Here is a 21,581-nt window from a genome sequence, read left to right as displayed (position 1 = left end):
AGGACCTACTCCGTGATTGAATCATTTACTAAGTAAAGCAAGTTTACTTAGTAAATTGACTCACTCACTGAATAAATAGAATCCAAGTTGGATATTTTTCTAGTTGTAAGTTGCTGCTAGAGTAAACAAAATATATTTTGAGATACACACATTGGATGCACTATTTCCTTTATTCCTGCTGAACCACTCCTAATAGGCTTCATTGTGTAATGCCCATCCTGCCATACCTGGTTTTAGGTTATATTGGATGCTAATCCAAAATGTAGGTTTTTTTTACAAAATTTCAAAGATGGTATTTTAAATGTATATACATGTATGTGGCTAAAATACATACACTTTATTTTTTTCAGATATGAACCTCTTCAAATTTTCATTAGCTCTGCCTCTAAACTCAAGTGCATCCATACTTCCTTACATGAATTAGAGCAAGGTCTCTGCCCTCAGCCAAGGAAGACCTTCCCCCCGGGTCTTTCCCCTTCTTTCTTATGTCTTCAAGCCCTTCCTTTCAAGGTAGAACATTCATAATACATCTATATATTTAAAAACTTGGTATCTTGTTTCCAGAGCAATATGATAAATTGTCAGTATGTTTATAGAGTTGTAAAAAAAAAATCTGAAAACGAAGTAATTACAAATCAAAGAATTTCTTGTAAAATACTAACTTAAGACATGCTCAAAGATTCTGTAAAAGGATATTCATCCCAGCATTGCTTGGAGTAGGAAAATTTTAGAAACAATCTGGCTATGGTTTGGGAGGGCTTAGTAAATTGTACCTTCCTTCGCCTCTCCTGAGTTCTAGATCAGTTAAATTATAATTCAGCATAAAAGGCAGGTGGAGAATTGCACACGGCCTTGTCTCCTGCTCATGGAGAATATGACTTTGGTGCACAGCTTCCTAATACTGAATCTTGAAATTAAATGGACTTCCCTCCCCAGAAATAGACAGTTCTGGGCACATGGGAGCTTGCCTTTGTAAAATCGAGAGCGCTCTTTCCCATCAGCCAAAGGCTGAAGAGAAGGGGAGAAGGAGTGGCTGGGTAACCCTCTTCCCCAGGAGGGTAACTTGTGGCTGACACTCCACACAGAAACTAGAGGCAATAACCACCAAGTTCCAACAACTCAAGATGATTTAAAAAAATACAGTATCTACACAGAAAGTATTATAGTCAATTAAATCATATATCTTTTAAAGATTTTATTTATTTATTTGACAGACAGAGATCACAAGTAGGCAGAGAGGCAGGCAGTGAGAGGAGGAAGCAGGCTCCCCGCCGAGCAGAGAGCCCGATGCGGGGCTCGATCCCAGGACCCTGAGATCATGACCTGAGCCGAAGGCAGAGGCTTAACCCACTGAGCCACCCAGGTGCCCCTTAAATCATATTTTTAAAAACTATTTAATGACAGGGGCACCTGGGTGGCTCAGTGGGTTAAGCCGCTGCCTTCGGCTCAGGTCATGATCTCAGAGTCCTGGGATCGAGCCCCCTATTGGGCTTTCTGCTCGGCAGGGAACCTGCTTCCTCCTCTCTCTCTGCCTGCCTCTCTGCCTGCTTGTGATCTCTCTCTGTCAAATAAATAAATAAAATCTTAAAAAAAAACTATTTAATGACAGAATAAATCAGCATATTACATGAGCTGAAACTTTCTGTGGGTGTTCACCATCAGTATATAAAACTGTATATATAACATAGGTCCAATTTCATTAGATATACACACTCAGAAAAAACTGTGAAGAAAAATTTTTAAATCTTAACAGAAGTTATCTACAGGTAGTATATTTACCTATTTAAGTAATCCATTTCTACTGTCTTTGAAAAAGTATTTATAGTGAACACGCACTGCATAGTAGGAAGTAAAACATCCCTGTCCACCTGGGCACAGGTGATTGGAGACCTACCTTTAGGGTATCTGAAGGCATAGCCAGAAGTGATTGGGTTCTGAATTTGAAATATGAGCCCCCTTTTATGTTTCAGCTTTTGTCTTAAATATTCAGGAGAATATTGTGTTCTATTCCCCAATACGGGAATTTAAAAAATAAAATGACATTTTAGGGGCACCTGGGTGGGTCAGTCAGTTAGGTGTCCAACTCTTGATTCTGGCTCAGGTCATGATTTCAGGGTCTTGAGCTTGAGCCCAGCGTGGGGCTCTTTGCTCAGTGGGAAGTGGGCTTGAGATTCTCTCTCTCCCTCCCCCCCCAAATAAATAAATCTTTAAAAAAGAAATGAAATAATACTTTCACTTATTATCAAGAAATTGAAATGATAGAATTCTAGTCTTTTCTTTATCAGAGAGATGCCGAATGCTGTAGCATTGAGTCTCTTAGGGCTGGAGAATCATACTGGTTTGAAAGTGGCGCTGACCTTTCGGATCCTGTCACTCACTCCAGCTGTCCTTCTCTTCTGTCCTGGTGCCACACTGGACCTTGAGAATCCAGACTCACATACAACTCTGCACACAGACAATAGTGGTTTTTTTTTGTTTGTTTGTTTGTTGGTTTTTTTTCCCCACTACTTGGCAAGCTAGTCAATCACTGAAGAGAGGAGCCTGGACAGCTGGCCATGACGTGACGCAGAGCAGGGTGTTGAGGCTGCAGATGGTGGATGAAACGGACTCCATCACCTTGCTGAGAGGTCAGGAGAATGTGGCCCTCCTTTGTCTTGTCACACACCAAGAGGGATGCTGACCCACTGCCCTGTCAGTGTCTTTCACTCTTGCTGGTAATCCTCATCAAAGAACATGTCTCAAGGAAGAAGGACGCTAACCCTTTAATGTTATCACATGTAAATGAAATGATTGCCTCAAAGGACCCATTTTCCTCAATTAATTCTCTAACTCTCAAGCTTCATTTTTTATTGTAATTTTTTTTTTTTTTTTTTTTTTTTTTTTTTTCTCCTGTGCAGTAAAAGAGAGTCTGTTTGCCTGCTGTTGTTGATGGAGAATGTTCAGGCACATTCAGATGTGTTGTTTGATGGTGTGTTTTGATCCTGGCATTTCTTTCAACTTGGCTCACACATTTTGACCTACACCAGCTGAGTCATATTTGCAAGCCTTGTCATTTTAATCCTATTTTACGGGCTTTACCTTTCCAAATGAATCTGAAATTCACTTTGAAAGAAATTAAGCAAGTTTTGTTTATGTTTTTCACATTACTCTTTCTCGCCAAGATTGCTCTCTTTTTAGTCACGATTTCCTTCAAAATATGCACACTTGGCTTTTAAATGTTGCTTCAGAAGTAATGATTTCAGGCAGTTATTGTTGGAATCTTCTAGCAATAAAAGACACCAAAGTTTAGGCTTTTTGTATCTGGTCAGTAATAAAAATCTGTATTTTAAATACTCATCTGCAACAGGATGTTATGTGGAACTCACTGTTGTCCCAGATTTGGCAGGATCCGTGGCTTACCCTAAAGAACATTGATCATTCCACATTTTGAAGAGAGCCACCAGTAACTGGGACTGATACATTCGCTCAGAGTTCACAGCCTGCAGAACAGACCCCCCAAAATCAATTCCCCCTCACCTCCTGCCCAGTACCCAACTCTAGTCTCTATCAGGAGAGAATTTGGGAGCAAGAGGTAAACAGAGACAGAGAAGCACAGCAGGCATTGGGATCCTGGAGGAGAGCAGTGTTCATACTGAAAACAGATCTCTCTGTCCCTCACATAGTGCTTTCCTATGAGCAACTCAGCAAAGAGATGAGCATTTTTATATACTGGTTGGAAATTTACTTGGGCAGAAGCTTTCATTTGTCTCTCTGCCTATTTCATGGAGAAGAAGCAAGCCAGAGACATGGCCAGTGTCTCCGTTTTGGATTCAGCAGCAGCAGAACCTGAGATGAGGATTCAGGAGCAATTTGCTTCTTTGGGCGATGATCCTAGTCTACTTTGAGGATGCGAGACAGGGAAAGGAACCAACAACAGAAAAGATAACTAGTGCTGAGCCTCACCGTGTGGCCAGTATAGATTTTAAGCTTTAGAATGACCACAACTGAGAGGGATCTGTGGCATTTCTAGACCTGCTCTCATCTGTCACTGTTGGGAGGGGTCCCATGGAGGGCACCGATTCTCTGTCACTGTCACCTCCCCTGCAAGTGGGCAAAGTGGTCTCTAGGCACCAAAGCAAGCCCTCCGATGAAGAGATACAGATGCTGGTGGTTGGAAGTGTGGGATGTGACAACAGGGACATATGGACAGGCTCTGCTGTTGCAGGAAAGAAGGGGCCTCAGGAATGGCCTGCCCTATAGGCACATTATAAAGTGAAGAGGTGTGACTTTTCCATGGATGGAGGAGAACCACAGAAAGGAGCTGAATTAAGTGACTTGGTTGCCCACGAAGCAAGACAACTCCAGTAGTCAGAAGTTATGTAGACTCCTAGAAAGTGGGATCTGAGGAAAGGGGAGGAATTCTCTAAAGAACACACATGGGCCAGCATCTGCTGGTCTACAGACCCAGAAAGCACCAGTGGCTTTTTCTTTATTTTGTTTCACTTTCTGCTCTTTCAAAATTTCTGTTATCTCCTACTGTTTTAAGGAATAAGACCTACTATCAATTTAGTAGGCAGAGGTTGTCGAAGGCCTAGCAACAGAGAACTTTGCAGGGGTTTGCCGAGTAATCGCTAATCACCTATTTAACATGTTTCCAAAATGTGGAGAAATATTGTAGGGATGTAGCTGGTTAAATAAGGAAATGATAGGGAAACAAGGGATGTAATTCCATCAGAGCACCTGTTGTGGAGGTGATGCCTGTCTCCCCTCCATTTGATGACGACAGAGATCATATCTTATTGGATTTTATATATGCCCCGGGGTAGAAAATGATATTCATTATAACTTTGGAGTTCTAGAAAAGACATATCTTTGGCTATTTAGCATTTTGAATTTTAGTGTATCAAGGAGAATATGGTGCTTCTCTGATTTCAAACTAGAACGAGGATGGTTATGACATCTTCTCAAAGGACTATTGAGGGGACGCTTGACTTCTCAAATGACGGATTTTAATAATTTTAGCCAATTCACTCTTCAGATCACTTTCCCAAGGGAGCAATCCACAGTGAGTAGACTCTCAGGCAGGTGTGACTCCCTACCTTTTTCCCCCTAAATCTGGTCAAGGGGGCCAACCCCACAACACCTCTGTGGAGAACTCCATGCACTGAGCTCGGAAGGGCATCTGCAGGCATCCAAACTGTGAACTCGCATCCCCTCTCCGTAACACTGTCCACACTGCCCTTTTCAGTGTCATTCTCATAATAGCAAAGGTCAAGCTCTTTTTCTGTTCCTCTGCCCAGGGCATTATCCCCTCCTTCCTGGCTCTGGTGGGATCGTATGGTCATTGACTAGAGAGTCGTAATTTTCCCAGACCCCCTGACCTATCTTCTCAGTCTCCACAAATAGGATTATTTGTTTTCATTCACAGCTTTGAACAAAATGTTGGCTCCATTGTCTGGTTTATCTGCTTGACAGACATAATTCCAGCAACACGCTAGCAATTTCTTTTACTAATCATGGTAATGGTGATGAGTAATTACTGCTCGTCAGGGACTACTCTAAGCCCTTTTCCCCATATGAATTCATTAAATCCTCCCAACAGCAAACTCTCCCCCAGGTGGTTAGTATTATTATCCCATAAGTACAGAGGAGGAAACCGAGACACAGAGGACATAAGTGACTTGACCCAAAGTTATGCTGCTGGTAAGTCAAGGTACTGAAATCCCCACGTGGGCCGTCTGAGCCGGGGTCTAAATCCTTAACCACTGGGGAGGACTACCCCCTGTTCTGTTGTTGAAGATCTGCTAGGTGCGGGGTCCTCTGGTACATACCCATCACTGAAGTTCATTGCAAAACGTGAGGCAGAAAGGGCAGCTGTGATGGGGACTCGGTCTGTGGATGACCAAGCAGGAGGTCTCCTGGAGCACATGCGGGACCAGGAGGAGTGAACATTTGGAGACTGTCATTTGAATGGACACTCTATAAACCCCTGCTAGTCCCAAGTGGTCGCCCTTTTCTCCCACCCCCTGGACCCCCATGCAGCCCAGCGCTCTTATATGCCTCTTTTGTACAATATACTTTCATTGGCTTGCATCTCCCACCTCATGTGCCTTCACAGCTACAACTACCAGCCATTGCAGAGACCAAGGTCCCTAGGCCATGGTTTGCAGCACCTCTACCCCTGGCCTCTTCCCATTTCTATATTCTTAGGTTTCTCTAATCCATAATAGGTCCTCAACCTCACACTCTTGATTGAAGTACAGACATGACTCAACAGAAGTAATTTTCCTCGTCCTAGGTACATCTAGTCCTTCTTTCAAATTATTGTATAGCCTAAACTTAGGTTTATAAATTTATATGCCAAATCTCCATACAAAACTTGGTCTTCCAGCTAAATTCAGTTTATCTTAAATCTGGGATACACAATGTTCCCATGCATTATAATATTCCTTTTTTTTTTCCATGCACCATCCCATTTCACAAAAGAAAAACAAAATCTCCTTATGACTCTTCTAATAGTTTCTTCAGGTAAAAAGAATCCTTGCTTTAGCAATTAGCTCCATAATCACCAATGGTTGGAAAAGTCTTTCTTTAAATACCTTAGGTAATGAACTAGATTTCTTTATGTATCCAGTGCATATTTAGGGAACACTGACACTGTAAGGGTAAGCATGTAATTAAATTATAAGTATTAGTTAATCCGCCAGACTATATTATTCTCAAAGCAATTTTAAAAGCCAACATTTTTGAATGATTACATATGTAAATATTGTTAGAGTCACTGATGGATGATTTAACTTTTTACATATAATAAGTTTTCTAATTTTTTAAAGTCAGATCATTTGGGGTTTAATTTCAGGGTTTTTTATTTTAATATATGAAGCACAGAATCTTCTGCTCTAGAATGGTAATTGATGTCATTTATACAAGCCAAAATAGAAAACAAAACAAACATAAAAAGAAAAACAAAACAAAGTGTCATTTATTTGGAACGCTAATAAATACACAATTAAATGTGTTTTTTGATAAATTTAGGATAACTATAAAAAACAAAATACACAGTAGGTTCATGAACTTAAAATCTCCTCTCAACCTCCACCCCCTTTGACTTTCCGTGTGTCCGTACATTTGTCTGGCTTTTTTGAAAAGCTAGGTTCCTGAAGCCCAAATATTTGCAGTATAATGGTTAGATTATCTGTGTCCTTTATATTATCTAAGCTCCTGATAAATTTTTCTTTCATAGATACTATAATATACCTAGTAAGAAGACATCATTTCTTCCCTGACAGTTTTGAATTGTAAGATTTTTCTACTTTCTGAGGAAAAATTTTACGATTGAATTCTCCCCAAAATCTACACTGTTTCCTGGCATTTGATGTTTTTCTGGAAGGACAGTTTGCTCTGATAAATTTTCAAAACTGTTTTTCTACTGGATAAGTCCAAGCGTAGCATTCAATTCTTTCCTTTCTTTGTAGCTCGTTTCTTCTACAGTCTATGTCAGTCAACAATCATTTTCACAGAGAACCACATCCATCCTCAGTCCTTTGCCCACCTAGAGAGGCTGTCCCTTTCTGTTTGGATCGAGAGTGGCAATTTAGAGGTTGAAGTGGATCATTTATATTCTTTCTCTTGGGAATTTGGAGTAGGACACAAAAATGACCCGAGGGAGTAGATTTTTTTTTCCTGCCAGTAGGTGGGCAATATAAAGTTAAGACTATGCACAGAGAACCAGAGGCATCCCAACAGTATAAGGAGTGAACCAAGATGTGTTGGTAGAAACTGAGACAAGAAACAGCATGGCTCCAGAAGGAACCAGACGGATGGAAGATCAGAGGGAGTAGCCATTGGTTCCTGCAGCTTGGTTGTTCCTGGTTCCAGTCCCTCTTTTTTTTTTTTTTTTTTTTTTTTAAACTGTATTATTTTAGAGAGAGAGCCTATGAGTGGGAGGGGCGGAGGGAGAGAGGATCTCACGCAGACTCCATGCTGAGCACTGAGCCCCACCAGGGTCTCCATCTTGTACGTTCAAGATCACAACCTGACATGAGCTGAAACCAAGAGTTGGATGACTAACCAGCTGTGCCACTCAGGCGCCCCCTGGTTCCAGTCCCTTTTGAGGCTCAGTTCTTCTCTTTGCTCTTGGGTTTGGAGAGATATTCCTGTATATTTCCAATAAATTTCCCACTTTGTTTAAGCTAATAAAGTGGATATCCAATTTTTATTGGCAATGAAGTATGTTTAAAACATCTTTCCTTGGGGCACCTGGGTGGCTCAGTGGGTTAAGCCGCTGCCTTCGGCTCAGGTCATGATCCCAGGTCCTGGGTTCAAGCCCCGCGTCGGGCTTTCTGCTCAGCGGGGAGCCTGCTTCCTCCTCTCTCTCTGCCTGCCTCTCTGCTTACTTGTGATTTCTCTCTGTCAAATAAATAAATAAAATCTTTAAAAAAAGAAAAAAACAAACAAACAAAAAAAAAAAACATCTTTCCTAAAAAAATTTTTATCTTGAAACTGTGAAAATACCTTTGAGGGTAACCCTTTACTAATTTCCATTTACAAGTATTTCTCTAAAATTTTGCTTCTTTTCCTTATTATGGAAGTAATACACCCATTAATTAGTTTTAGATAAAATAGGAAAATATAATAACTATTATAGTTTTGTCTCAGACTCTTGTTATGTATATGTGTAAATACATATATAATTATATGTAGATCTGTAGTAAAGTTGCGGTCTATAATTTTTAATTTAATTGTTTTATTTTAATGAAAATTTTCCCATACTATAAAATTCTCCTAAAATTACCTTTCAAGTATATTTTGTCATGTAGATCTACCACAGTTAAATTTTTAAGTATTACTGGTCAGCTTTTACTACAAAATTTTGCAATTAAAATATTCTGGTGCATCACTCTCAACATCTCCCAATATTTCCTTTCAATTTGATTCTTTTTTGGAAATATGAATAATTTTTTTGTTACACTTTGATCTCTCCCTTGCCTCATTAGATTAGCTAGACTTCGCACATAGAGGTGATGGGGCATTTTTGTCTTCTTCCTGAGTTTAGTGAGACTGTTTCAAACATGATTTTGCCCATTGGTGTATGATAACTGTGTTATTAAGTAAGTGCTGCTGTATTTTCGCCTCAGTCATTTGTAAAATCATAAACCGATGTCCAAACATCATTTGAGATCATCTTACTTTTTTCTTTACCCTCCTAATGTGAGGCACATGAAAAAGTTCCATCACATCTTTGACTGTAAGTGCTCTCACTTGGTCATATTGCACAGGCATTTAACCTGTCAACTGAAATCACCTTATACATTTATTCATAACAAAACTGACAGTCAAGTTGAATATGATTTTGCTATCTTGTAGCAAATTATCAATTCACTTAAAAATGGTATGTCATTTAGACCTTTTTCATTTGTATTCAGATTCTGATGTCTTTATGCTATCCAGATTTTCTTTATTTCTTGTGTGTCTATCGAATGAGTAGTGGAATTCAGCGTTATTAGAAGTTTGTTTATTCTTTTGCCTATTTATTCTGTTGTTTTTTACAGTCTGAAGTTAATCTACTACCCATCAACTCCTGTGCACACCATTTCCCAATTTGATGTACTGTCCCTATGGGTCCATTTGAAAGTGATTTGTGTCCATGTTTAATAACAAAAGCATGTATGTGGGTGGAAAAACTCTGTGACCATAAATCTGAGATTAAGTTCTTTTTTGACCCTCTGGTTCTTCTGTGATTTAGCTAGACTATAACAAATAGCCTAAATGTTATTCGAGCCAAGATTTTTTTTTTTTTTTAATACTAGAATTTCAGTCTGTGAAGGCTCAGTAAATACTTAAAATAAATGAGACATATTAGATACCTAAATATGATTTATTTTGTATTATAATATAAACAGGAAAACTTAGTTACTGTAGAATATTCTTCCCAGATAGACTTCAGTCATTATTTTAGCTTTGGCTTATTTGTTTTTAGTTAATGGTTCTGTTGTATCATCAAATAGCATAAGTAAAAACCCTAGCATAGTACCTCATATAAAATAGAGGCTCCATTTGGATTTGGTGAAATAAGTTTAAATGTAGTATTTATAAGAGTTTTCATTTCACAATTGCAGAAAAGGATTTACTGTAACAACAGTGTTTGGCTTAGAACTTATTCTGCATGTTGAATATTAAGGCATATGTTTATTGACTCTTTCATCCTCTTGTTTCATAGTAATTTTTTGATCATCAGTTGGGTGAAAATAAAATAGTTAATTCTTGCCTTAGAGTATCTTGTGTTTAGCTTGGGGATATAGCCAGATAAATTAACTATAATTATGATGGGGTAAGTGTAATGGAATGTTGAGGGAACATTGAATTGGATTTAATATGCACAGCAGAAGAATTTGGGAGAATTTCAAAGAGAAGGTGAACTTTAATCTGGATTTTGAAAGGTTATTAAAAGTAGAGGTAAACATGTTAGGAGATGGGAAAGATTTAAGAACTTCCAGGTATAGCAAACATAAGGAAAGAATGGTATGCTCCAAAACCTTCCAATAGATCCCTGTGATGAGAACATAGTATGAGAGGTAGTTTGGGGAAGTAGGCAGGAGATGGGGTGTGGTGGGGATGTGGCTGGAAGTATAGGACTGATTAGTCTAAGGACATGTAAAGAAATTTACACTTTATAGATAGAGGGAAAATAATGGAAGCTTTAAAACATGAATGGATTAGTATTTCAGAAAAATAGCCTTAAGGGGAGGTCGGAAAATGAATTCAAAGAAGAGCAACTTCACCCGGAGACCTTAAAGTAACTCTTGCTTTTCAATAATCCAGACAGAAGTACCTGAACTGAGGCTAGAATAATAGGATTTCAAGGTAGGTAGATAATTCGGAAGTGAAGGGTGTAGATGTGGATGGATGACTGTAGATGATAGATCAGAAAGGAGGCATCCTAATCGCTCCTACATGCAGACTTGTACAGTGGGATAGATGATGGTGCTACATTTGATGTATCTTGAATAAAGGAGAAAGGAACCCTTCTTTGTGCATGGAGAGGACATGTTGAGTTTGAGATTTCTGTGGAACATTGAGGCAGAAAGGTCCACTGGACCAATGGGACTTCACCTTGCGAGTTAAAGAGTTTGACTTGATGTAGATTTAGGAGTCATTATCTATAGGTAAGAATCCCAAGTTCCGAGTTCATATGACATTTCTCAGGGGAAGAATAGAGAGGAGAAAGTAAAAATTTAGAAATGATACGAAACTACAAAATAGAAGTCAATATAACTCCCTAAATACAACCAGGAGATAGTCAACATTTTGATGTGTATACTGTCAGCCATACAAATACATACATGTCCACACATGCAGTCCAGGCACACATACATGCACACTAATGTAATAAAATCATCATATTGGGTTACCTACTTTAAAAATGTATTATTATGCAATAGTATTATTTTAATGATATTTCATGATTGCCCTGTAATTTCCTTAAAGAGTACCTATTTGAATTTTATACTGTTTCCATTTCTTTATATTGCAGATTATTCTGGGATACACATCTTTTTAATTTTTTCCCCTGTGTATCCATGGTTATTTCCTGAAGATAATTTTAGATGAAGAGTTTTAGTTCAAATCGTGTGAAATTTTTAAGACTTGTCACTTTGTCACACTGTGCCCCAAATGTTACGAGTCCATGTGGCATCCCCAGTAGAAATGGCTGTTTCCTCATAAATTTTATAAAATTTTAATTAAAAAGATCTTTGGCTATTTGGGAAGTGAAAAAAATAGTATTACTGTTACTTAACTCACATTATTCTGATTTAGTGAAATTAAATGTTTTTCCCATTTTTCTGACAAGTAGAATTTTTTTTTTTTTTTGGTCTTTATTTTCTTAGGTCAAAACACTCATCTATATTTCTGTTATTTTTCTCTATTTTTCCTTAGAAATGAGTAAAAGATTTTTATAAAGACCTCAATACTTTATTTGGTAGCCTTGATGAATGCATTTTCCAGTTCCTTATTTTCTAATATTGATTGTTTGAGAAGGGGCAGAAACTTTAAGAAGTGTAATATTTATTTTGGTTTTGTGTCTTGTTGCCTTGGCTGGAAATTTCCAAAGGATTTTAAAATAATAGTGAAAATATTTAGAATTGCGGATTCACTTCCCATCTATATCAGAAATTTGCAAGTTTTTCACAATTAAGCATGATTTACATTGTTGCTTTGAGATAGACAATCTGTTATATTAATAAGGCATCTTATTCTTAATTTTTTATTAATTAAAATAGGCAGAAATTAATTTTATTAAATAATTTTTAGCAGCTTAGATTATTGTTTTATTTGGGACAATTATTGTGTTGTATTACAACAAGAGGTTTACTGATTTTAACCAATTTTTGCCTTTGAGTAATAAGCCTTATTAAACAAAGGACAAAGATTATTTGACTATTATTTGAATTTTATTTGGAAGCATTTATTTGGAATTGTATTTCTATGGTTATAAGTGAGACAAGTCAGCAGCTTTGTATGCTAAAGTTTGTACTAAACTGTTCGAATTTCTGACATTTTATCTCGCTACCACCAATGTGGATTTCTAAGTCTTTCCTTGTATTTTGGGTTTCCTTCATAATTTTTTTATAAAATCCCTCTGTACCTACACTTGTCCGTTTTCTTCTTAGCCTGTTCTCTCTCTATGGCTTTCTGTTCTTGTCCTCATAGAGGCTGTGACTTTCTAAGTCCTTGTGATGCAAACACCATTGCACTGTGCTTATTTTCTTCCTATCTTGATATTAAGTTGTGTGTTCTTCTAAATCTTCAAGTTGTTTTTGCAGATCTTGGGTTGATAAGAGTATTCTGATGGGCCTGTTCTTGGATTTCGGTAATTTTTTCTCCTGGGATGAGGATCTATCTGTCCTGCCTTGCACTCTCCTATAGAACCCCTCTATCCAGCGGCTTCTTTGAAAAGCTTCTGCCAAGTAAAATAAAGCTAGAATGTAAGCTACAGATAAAGTACAAGAATTCACTTTGAAAAATAGAAAGAAATCCTAGAAAGCGTTTGTCCCATGCCTGTAAGTAAGTAAAACAGTGAAATGAGGATGAGACACAAGGGGATAAACAATAGACCAACATGGGAACAAACCATGTGCCAGAAAAAGAAGTATTGTCACAAGAAAAATAAAATGCAGTGCCAGGATTAACTCTTAATTAGAAGCACAAAGGAAGAGACTCAAGAGTACATAAACTGCAAACCGGGGTTGGGGGTGGCTCCAAGGGCGGGGTGGGGGGGGTGGGGGGGGGGGGGGGGGGGGGGGGGTGGTAGGGGGAGTTGGGGGGTAGGGGGAGTGGGGGAGGGAATAGGGAAGAAAAGCTTCAGACATTTCCACCAAACTCAGAAGGAAGGAAGATGAGATAAACATGAAGAAAAAGGAGAGAATATTCGAAATCCAGAAAATGATGAACCAATAGACAAAGAACTTCTTTCCCCCAGAAAGTACAGAACCGTAAACATTGCTTCAACTGAAGAACATTTGAGTACTCAAATTAAAAATATTAACTGAATAACAGATGCAGCTTGGTGAAATCTTAGAATTTGAAGGATAAGGGAAGTATTACAAGTAGCTTCTGGTGTCTTGTTTGTACTTAACATTTCTTAACAAGGAAAAAAATACGTGTGGAAAACAAGTTGAAACACTGAAAATATTTACTCATTTCTGGCCCCCTGGAGGAGAGGGGCTCTGATAATAGTCACAGTAGATATTAACTTAAACAAACAACTTCTTTCAAGGATGACTTAGGAGCTTCTCCAGTTAGTATCTTTAGGCACGTGGAGCCGTGGCAGATAACCACAGGGTTGTGCCGCGGATAGATAGTAGTCTTTCTACACGTATTTTAATTAATGGAGCCCCAGGGCAAATATAGTCCCCACGCCAGATTTGTTGTGACTTCTCTTCTCCTTTCAAGAACATTTTTCAAAGCAGTTCCCTTGTGGCCTGACTTGGGGGTAGGGGTGGGGTTGCAGTCTTGTGTAATGGTGATGGATCTCGGGTGTTAGAACAATGTTACACAACCCTGCATTTTTATCATTCTAGTGACTTTTGCTGGACAAGGGGCGCTTACTTCCCTGCCAGATATTTATACCAGCTAATCAGAGGCTTGATACAATACAGATGGTGATAACCTTTTGCCTTACGATGTCCACGTTGCCTGTTTTTCTTAGGCAGCAGAAGGTTTGCCTCATCCAATATTCTGGACCAGAAGGTTCTATTTCTCACAATACCTTACAAGGGTAGCAGATGATGTAAACTATTTCAGGAACCCTGAAAGGAGAGTCAAGTGCCAGGCCTCTACCACATTCCACAAACATTACCACAGATCTATTTACTTCTTAGATCTGTGGGATGAAAATGTTTTTATTGAATTATGTTTTAATTCAAGTATGATGAAGCACAAAGATTGGGGGAAGGGGGTAAAATATTTTCAGTAAATCATCCACTCCTCCTCTGTCTTTTAGAGTGCATTCCAAACCCAGATCTTGTGTAATTCTTCGCTTGGACTAGTAGTCCTGCTATTCTTCTGACTATTTTAAGCTTAATATATTGTCTTGCCAACAGATATAATGGTTCCGGTAAACACTTACCAATTCCCTGCAAGAAGAGAAGAAAAATGGAATCCTAGCTTAATGTGCTTTGCACGGAATGAGTAGTACAGCAAGAAAGCTCCGCAAAATCCCTAAATCCTAACCTGAATGTTAAGGAATATCATTGATGTGAGCTACAATTAATATTATAAAATAGTATTTGTGCAGTAGGACAGTAAACACACAAGAAGAAACCCTCGTCTTTTTTTATACCAAACTATACAAAATAAAATACGTGTGCACACACAGATATTCTGTACATTCCTGCTGCTCCCTCAAGACCAACTCTTTTTCAACTAACTGTCTTCAGAGTATCCTAGAATTTGTCCACTCACTCCGTCATTAATTCATTTATCAAATAAATATTTATGAATGCATACTCTGTGCCAGACAAGTCCAGAATACCACGCTGAAAAAGTCAGTTTGCTTTTTTCCTTCCTTCTACTTCCATCCAAATTCTTCCTTTCTTAGTGTCTTGCGTAGAGTTTCCTTCCACGGTCTTGTGGAAGAGAGGGTAATCGAAAGGAGCAAAATCCTATGGGAGTGTCTGTGGAGGTTAGGTTGTGATTCAGAGTGGAACAACCCAGAAAGAGAGAGTTTATCACGTGGTAAAGAGCAAGGCCAGTGTAAACACAAGTTGCCTCATCTTGGAGTGCGAGAACTAGGTGCTACCCTTCGAAGCCTGAAGTATATCTCTAAAGACAAACTAATACCTCACTTCATGCCGCCCATCACGGATGATTGGATTCCCCCCCAGAGGTGGTCCTGAATGAAAAAATCGTGTGTGTGTGTGTGTGTGTGTGTGTGTGTGTGTGTGTGTGTGTGTATCTCTGTCCTTTCCAATTATTTATCGATAGGGCTTTTCACCTGGGGTATGTACTAATTGAAAATATAAATGTTCATACACATTTCAATGTAAATGCATATGATAAAAGGTAGATATGTAGGATGCATTGAAATTCCCTTCAATTGTTATTGTTCTTGACACTCAGATTATCATTTATTTGGCCAGAAGGAGCTCCTTCAGGCTGGTTTCTGATTCTCTTTGGCCCTTAGTGGTAGTAGGCTTTTGAGAGCGGGAGGTGAAGTGTTTGAATACTTCTCAAATTGCTGGTTTTCCAGAGTCATTTTTAGTTTCCTTTAATTGTCTTTAAATTCAGGTTTAGCGGCTTTATCTAATTAGCTCACGAACAGTAATAAAGTTTGGTAAGAGTTATTAGAGTCAGTCACTCTGAATTCTCTACTAATGAAGACATGGATCATATAATCTGAGAGAATCTGGAGCTTTTAACTGCGTCCGCTCCTTAAATGAATTTTATTTTATTTTTTTAAATCTCATCATCTCCTTTTAATTTTAACAAAACAGAGGATATACTTGTCGTTCTTCCTAACTACCTTCTGAATATACTGAATTCTTTCTAAGAACTTGTCAGAAAATATACCCTGGCATTTCTTCACCTTTCCAACCCATTTCTGATGGAAAGCAGCAACAGCAAATTCCATTACGATACCAGATTCCCCACTGGACTCCTTGTGCTTTTTGCAGTGTATGATATAAAGCATCATGATGTGACGATAAATAGATACCTTTAATAAAAAGGTTTCATTTCCCCCTTCTGTCTATAGAGGAGGGATAGCAGATTACAAAGCATAACTCACTTATCCTAAAATAGTAAAGCCCAAGTGTCAGATTGAATAAATCTGTATTTTCTCAGAAAGATAGGACAGCATCAAAATCAGCTGGTTTTTTGCTGATACCGGGTGGTCCCCAAAAGATGAAGAATTGAGTGAATTCTGGAGGAGTTTTGGAGGAGCAGTGGAAAAACAAACATGGGAAGTAGGTTGGCCATTATCAACTCTGGAAAAGTCATTTTCTGTTAAATTTTCTTCTGATTAGACTTTTGATATATGATCATGAGGTGGTTCAGCTAAGTCGGGAGATGGGCAACTAGCTGGGTGAACTTGGAAAGAGATACCTAGGACTCACATTTGGCTCATTTGTCGAGAGCCTGAAAATTCATAAAAATAACGTAACAATAAGTGATAATAATATGAATAAAAATTCATTCCATAAGCATTTGCTGCTCTTCGTTAACAAGGTGCGCAAAGGGGATGAGGACGCCGCCGCTGATGACAGTGATACATTTTAAGTGCTTTTAGGGTTTTTTGTGGGTCTGTGAGAAGGTCATCGTAGGCGCTGGTCTGTGCCTGTTTCTGTTTTACTCTCATTGATCAGGGTTTGTTCTCACTCTCGTGACATGCTAATGATCTTCACAAACGCTGTTCTATATAAGAGGGGAAGCACATAGTAGGCCGACACAATGCAGACTTATACTAACTTCCTTTATTTCATTACAGCAAATTCTTCGTCACTCTAGAGAAAACTCAACAAAAGTGATATTCCTCATTACCGACGGATATTCCAATGGGGGAGATCCCAGGCCAGTTGCAGCATCTCTGCGAGATTTTGGAGTGGAGATCTTCACGTTTGGCATATGGCAAGGGAACATTCGAGAACTGAATGACATGGCTTCCACCCCAAAGGAGGAGCACTGCTACCTGCTCCACAGTTTTGAAGAATTTGAGGCTTTAGCTCGCCGGGCATTGCACGAAGGTGAGGCAAACCCAGTGGCATGACGTGATGCATTTTAATGGGGTCCTTCTCTCCTCCTGCTTGAAGCTTGTTGGTGGGTAACAGCAAACCCTGTAAAGTCTTCCCTGAGCATGGCGCCCGTGTGTCCTTGGTGTGTTGGGAGACGCGCTGAACTTCATAAATAGACATGACAGTCTGACTCGCAACAAGAGTGTTTGTTTTGCTTTATTTGTTTTGTAACAGCAGCGATGGTTTTCACTAGACTGTCCATACGCTCCCACCTGGAACCGTTAGAATCAATGGAATGAATTTAGGTGTGTTTTGAGGCCACACACAGAGCGGGAAGCCTTTACTTAGATCTATTTATAGTCATCTGGAAGAATGAAGTAAACATGCAGAGACAGACCTAGTGAATCTCACCAGAGTGTTTCCAGAAATACACATGAAGATAAAGGGACAATAAATACTTAACACGTACTTCTTGACCTGGTGGTCTGAAGACTCGTGTGCTTACGCATATGTTGAAGAGCATTACCCCAACAAGGAATGAAGTCAGTAAACCCATCCATTAGAGTTTGCTCTACACCATTTGTAAGGATGTTTAGTTGTGTGGTGTAGGTTAGATGGACTTCCAGGCGTCATACGGGCATGTGTCTTGGTAAGTCCCCCGGGAAAGTAAAATTGGGAAGGAATGACAGGAAATCCAGCCTCAGACCAAAACCATGCAGCAAGTTAGGCTTGATCCTTGAAGGTATCCATGTGAAAGATTCAGGTTCATGGGCAAATCATGGCCATGTGAGGTTTCAGGCAATTAGTGATATTCGTAAGAAAGAGATCAGCCCTATCATAGTTCCAAGAGAAGCGTTTAAGAGCAGGATCTCAGACTAGCTATGGATATAGCAAAAAATTTAAGTCACCTACTTGTGGAGACGCTTTTGGCAAATTCTTTAGCTTTTACCCTCTTTAAGTTTCTTGTTAATTGAATAGGATATGAGAATAGTACCTCCTCTATAGGAGTGTCACAAGGCTTAAATGGGTTTGTACATATAAAGTGATTGGAAAAGTTACTGAGGGCTTATTATCCACAGGCCTCATTAACCATCCTTTATTATTCTTACCATAGGCAATTTATCTAACATCTACAAGCCTCACTTCCTCTGCTTTTAAAATGGAGATGTTATAATGCATACATAGGTTTTGTCAAGAGGATTAAATAAAATATTTAAATAATACTAAGTGTAGTGTTATCACATGGCAGAAATTCAGTACCTGTGGGGCTTCCTTTATTTCTCCTTTTCTCAGGGAAAAGTGGTATGTTGAGTGGGAAGGCCAGGTGGCTGTTACTAGCTGGGATTCTGAAATCATGGGTGTTACCCGCTGTGTTCTACAAGACTAATTTCCAGTCCTACCATCCCTCTGCTTGTAGGATTGGAGCCTTCTAGAACCCTAATGCCAAGTTGACCCAGAAGCTGAGTTGGGATAGAGTGTTCTTTTGGTTACAGTATTGCAACAGAGTTTTAGAAGGCATCACTTTTATTACAATAAGCAAATATCTAGAATGCATAATTCTCTGATCAAGTTTCCAGATTAGGTAAGGAAAGATCCTGTTCCTATTGCTAAGACATGATCAACTCAAAGGAAATGAACCTCATATTCCCTGCCTTTAAGTCCTCTGAAGCTATTTTCAATTTGGATGGATCCACTTTTGGTCTCAAGACCATCCATGTTTCTGGCCATACTCAGTAGACCTGGGTTACAGAATAATAGCTTTCCCCATGCGTAACACATATACTTACCTCTCTCAGACCTGAATGCCAGTGTACCAGTGTTGGTAGCCTGATCTTTCTTGGTCCTACATTACTCTACTGCCAGATAATCCCATGGCCCAGTGCCTCAGAGCTAAGTGTGCATGTTGCAGACCTTTTACCCATACCACAGTCTCGTAGATGGAGTGTTAATCGGGTACCTGATTGTACCAGCCTCTTTCCCTTGTGGCTGGAATCCTCTCTTTACTTTGCCCCTGGTGTATAGTTCAGAATCTTAAGACATAGACACAGATGTTGCATAAATGAGGCCATCACCAGTCTTCTTTCCGGGTGTTCAGTTGCAGTGCATGTGTCTTGCTCGGACTCACACATTTGAATTCCTGCGAGGGGCCCATCACTCTATCTGGGCCCAGCACCCACCCAGGGATTTGGACTAAGACTTCTGAACTTCTTCAGCAGAGTGAACAAAACTTATTATTTGCCTGATTCTAGGCCATCCATTCTGGATCGATATTCAACCATACCCTGCCCTGTTAAGTCACTTTCTGAATGACACTGCCTGAGTTACTGATTTCCCAGCATGCCTCACTTCAGAACATGGCTGAAGTCATCAGTATGATCTCCAGTCACATAAAACATGAGAAGTTACTTAACATTGAGAAAGAAACCATCTTCTGGTTCTATTATTAAGTTTGTGTGGTGCTGTTAAGTCTTTATCCAATAACTATAGAAGTGATGATAATCTGTTCTTAAGCCAGTAGCTCATAATCCAAACCCTTATGCAGCAGTTAAGATTGTAATTTTATTTATCTTTTTTGGAAAAAGGGTTTTGGACATCTAGTTACTGCTGCCTGACCTCATATTGTGGCAGTGGAACACTGCTGGTGTGGAAGCCAGGGGAGTGACCTGGGGAACCGACTGTATTACTTCCTGCTGCATCTGGAGATTCCTCGCCGAAGGGCTTAATTCCTGCCTGACCCCACGTGGCCTTGAGAGCTTACAAGGAGGTCCCAGCCTGAAATGACTGCACTGGCTGAAACAAAGTCCCAGCCTGTCATCGTGCGCAGGACACACATGCATATTTGGGTGGGAGGGGTGGGCCGTTGGGAATTGGACGGATATGAAAAGCTGATTTCTCCAATTTGCAACTGGAGAATGTACCATTGAACTGCTAATTTGTTTTTTATTACCCTGTGTCATCGACAGATCTGCCTTCTGGGAGTTTTATTCAAGAGGATATGTCCCATTGCTCGTATCTGTGTGAAGCTGGCCAGGAGTGCTGTGACCGCATGGCGAGCTGCAAATGTGGGACGCACACGGGTCAGTTTGAGTGCATCTGTGAGAAGGGCTATTATGGGAAAGGTCTGCAGTACGAATGCACAGGTGAGTCTCCGGTTTGGGTGTAATTGTATCAGTTATCTGTTGTGTAAAAAAAGCTCTCCGATCTCAATGGCTTAACACATTTATTTATTGGTTGGTTGGTTGGTTGGTTGGTGTACGTGTGCATGTATTTATTATTGTTCATGAATCTTTGGGTCAGTTGGGCAGCTTCTTTAGTCTCAGCTGTGCCAACTCAAACAGTGTCATTAGCTAGGAGTTGGGTAGGCTGCCTCGCTGATCTTAGCTGGGTTTTCCTACCTATTTGGGGATCAGCTGGCTGGAACCTGGTCTACAACCACTTTGTCTATGACCACGAGATTGGTCTTTAGGGGGCCTCTCAGATGCTATCAGGCTATCCTGGGCTTGTTTACGAGGTGGTGGCTGAAGTCCCAGAAGGAGAAAGGAAGTTTGCAAGGCCTCATAAAGCCTTGATGTTCCTAGATTTGGGAAAGGAAGATTTGGGGTCTTCTGTTATAATCGATCAATAATCAGATCCATCCTATAGGCACTTTAGCCAAAATATGCCTTAGTCTCTGTAGGAGACTGGTTCTCAGGCCAGAATGTGTGGGATTTTGCCACAAAAAAAATGCAACATTGGTTTGATGACCTTTCAGCTCCTCACAAGCCTCCGCCAAGGGACATCAGAAAACTTGCTTCAAGTGACATCACTTCACAGTAGAATTCACCGCATCAACATTGTCAAGTTACCTGCTCTAGATTTCCTCACAAGAGGATCTTTATAGTTCTCATATTTTATTAGCAAGTACAAGAAGAGCAATTTAGGACTCTGGTGTTTTACATTATATTTTAGGAAATACTTCTAAGTAATATTCTCCTAATCTTTAGAAGTGGTATAGGGCTTTCTGTGATACCATTTTGTTTGTTCTGTTTTACCTAAAAGGCAACATTGCTATTTGGGAAGAATGTATTCTCATGGAAATGAACAGCCACCAGGAAAAATTTAGGAGCAGTCGGTTTACTTTACACTGTACCATGTGGTCTTTCGCTGCCTGTTTCATGTGAACATTATTTTATTCTGACATTTGGAAGGTAGGTAGGCCTGCTCAACAGCACAGAAAGGAGTCTCTTCCCTGTCTACGTGACCTGCTATCTCTCTTTCCTATTTTCTCCTTCTAGGACATTTCCTTTTGTGTTCTTCTTTAATTCTCCTTTATTCCTGTTTCCCCTCAGTTCCCCTCCTTTAATTTCTCCTTCCTCCCCTGGCCCTGGTCCC

At 39.6% G+C, this 21,581-nt stretch overlaps 1 protein-coding gene across 1 annotated transcript in view; it reads left to right on the top strand.

Moving 5' to 3' along the window:
* The window catches only part of LOC111145837 (sushi, von Willebrand factor type A, EGF and pentraxin domain containing 1), a 209,004-nt gene that overhangs the window by 8,831 nt on the left and 178,592 nt on the right, over positions 1 to 21,581 (top strand). The window contains exons 2-3 of the mRNA XM_022501101.1: positions 16,967 to 17,222; positions 20,174 to 20,350. Of these exons, the coding sequence (XP_022356809.1) occupies positions 16,967 to 17,222; positions 20,174 to 20,350 (433 nt within the window). The remainder of the gene's footprint in view (positions 1 to 16,966; positions 17,223 to 20,173; positions 20,351 to 21,581) is intronic.

The sequence above is a fragment of the Enhydra lutris genome, unplaced genomic scaffold (genome assembly GCF_002288905.1).
Source record: "Enhydra lutris kenyoni isolate GAN:26980312 unplaced genomic scaffold, ASM228890v2 scaffoldscaffold13, whole genome shotgun sequence".
In the NCBI taxonomy this organism is placed as follows: Eukaryota; Metazoa; Chordata; class Mammalia; order Carnivora; family Mustelidae; genus Enhydra; species Enhydra lutris.
The sequence above is the reverse complement of the archived record's forward strand: the minus strand, read 5'-3'. Positions and strand labels throughout refer to the sequence as shown.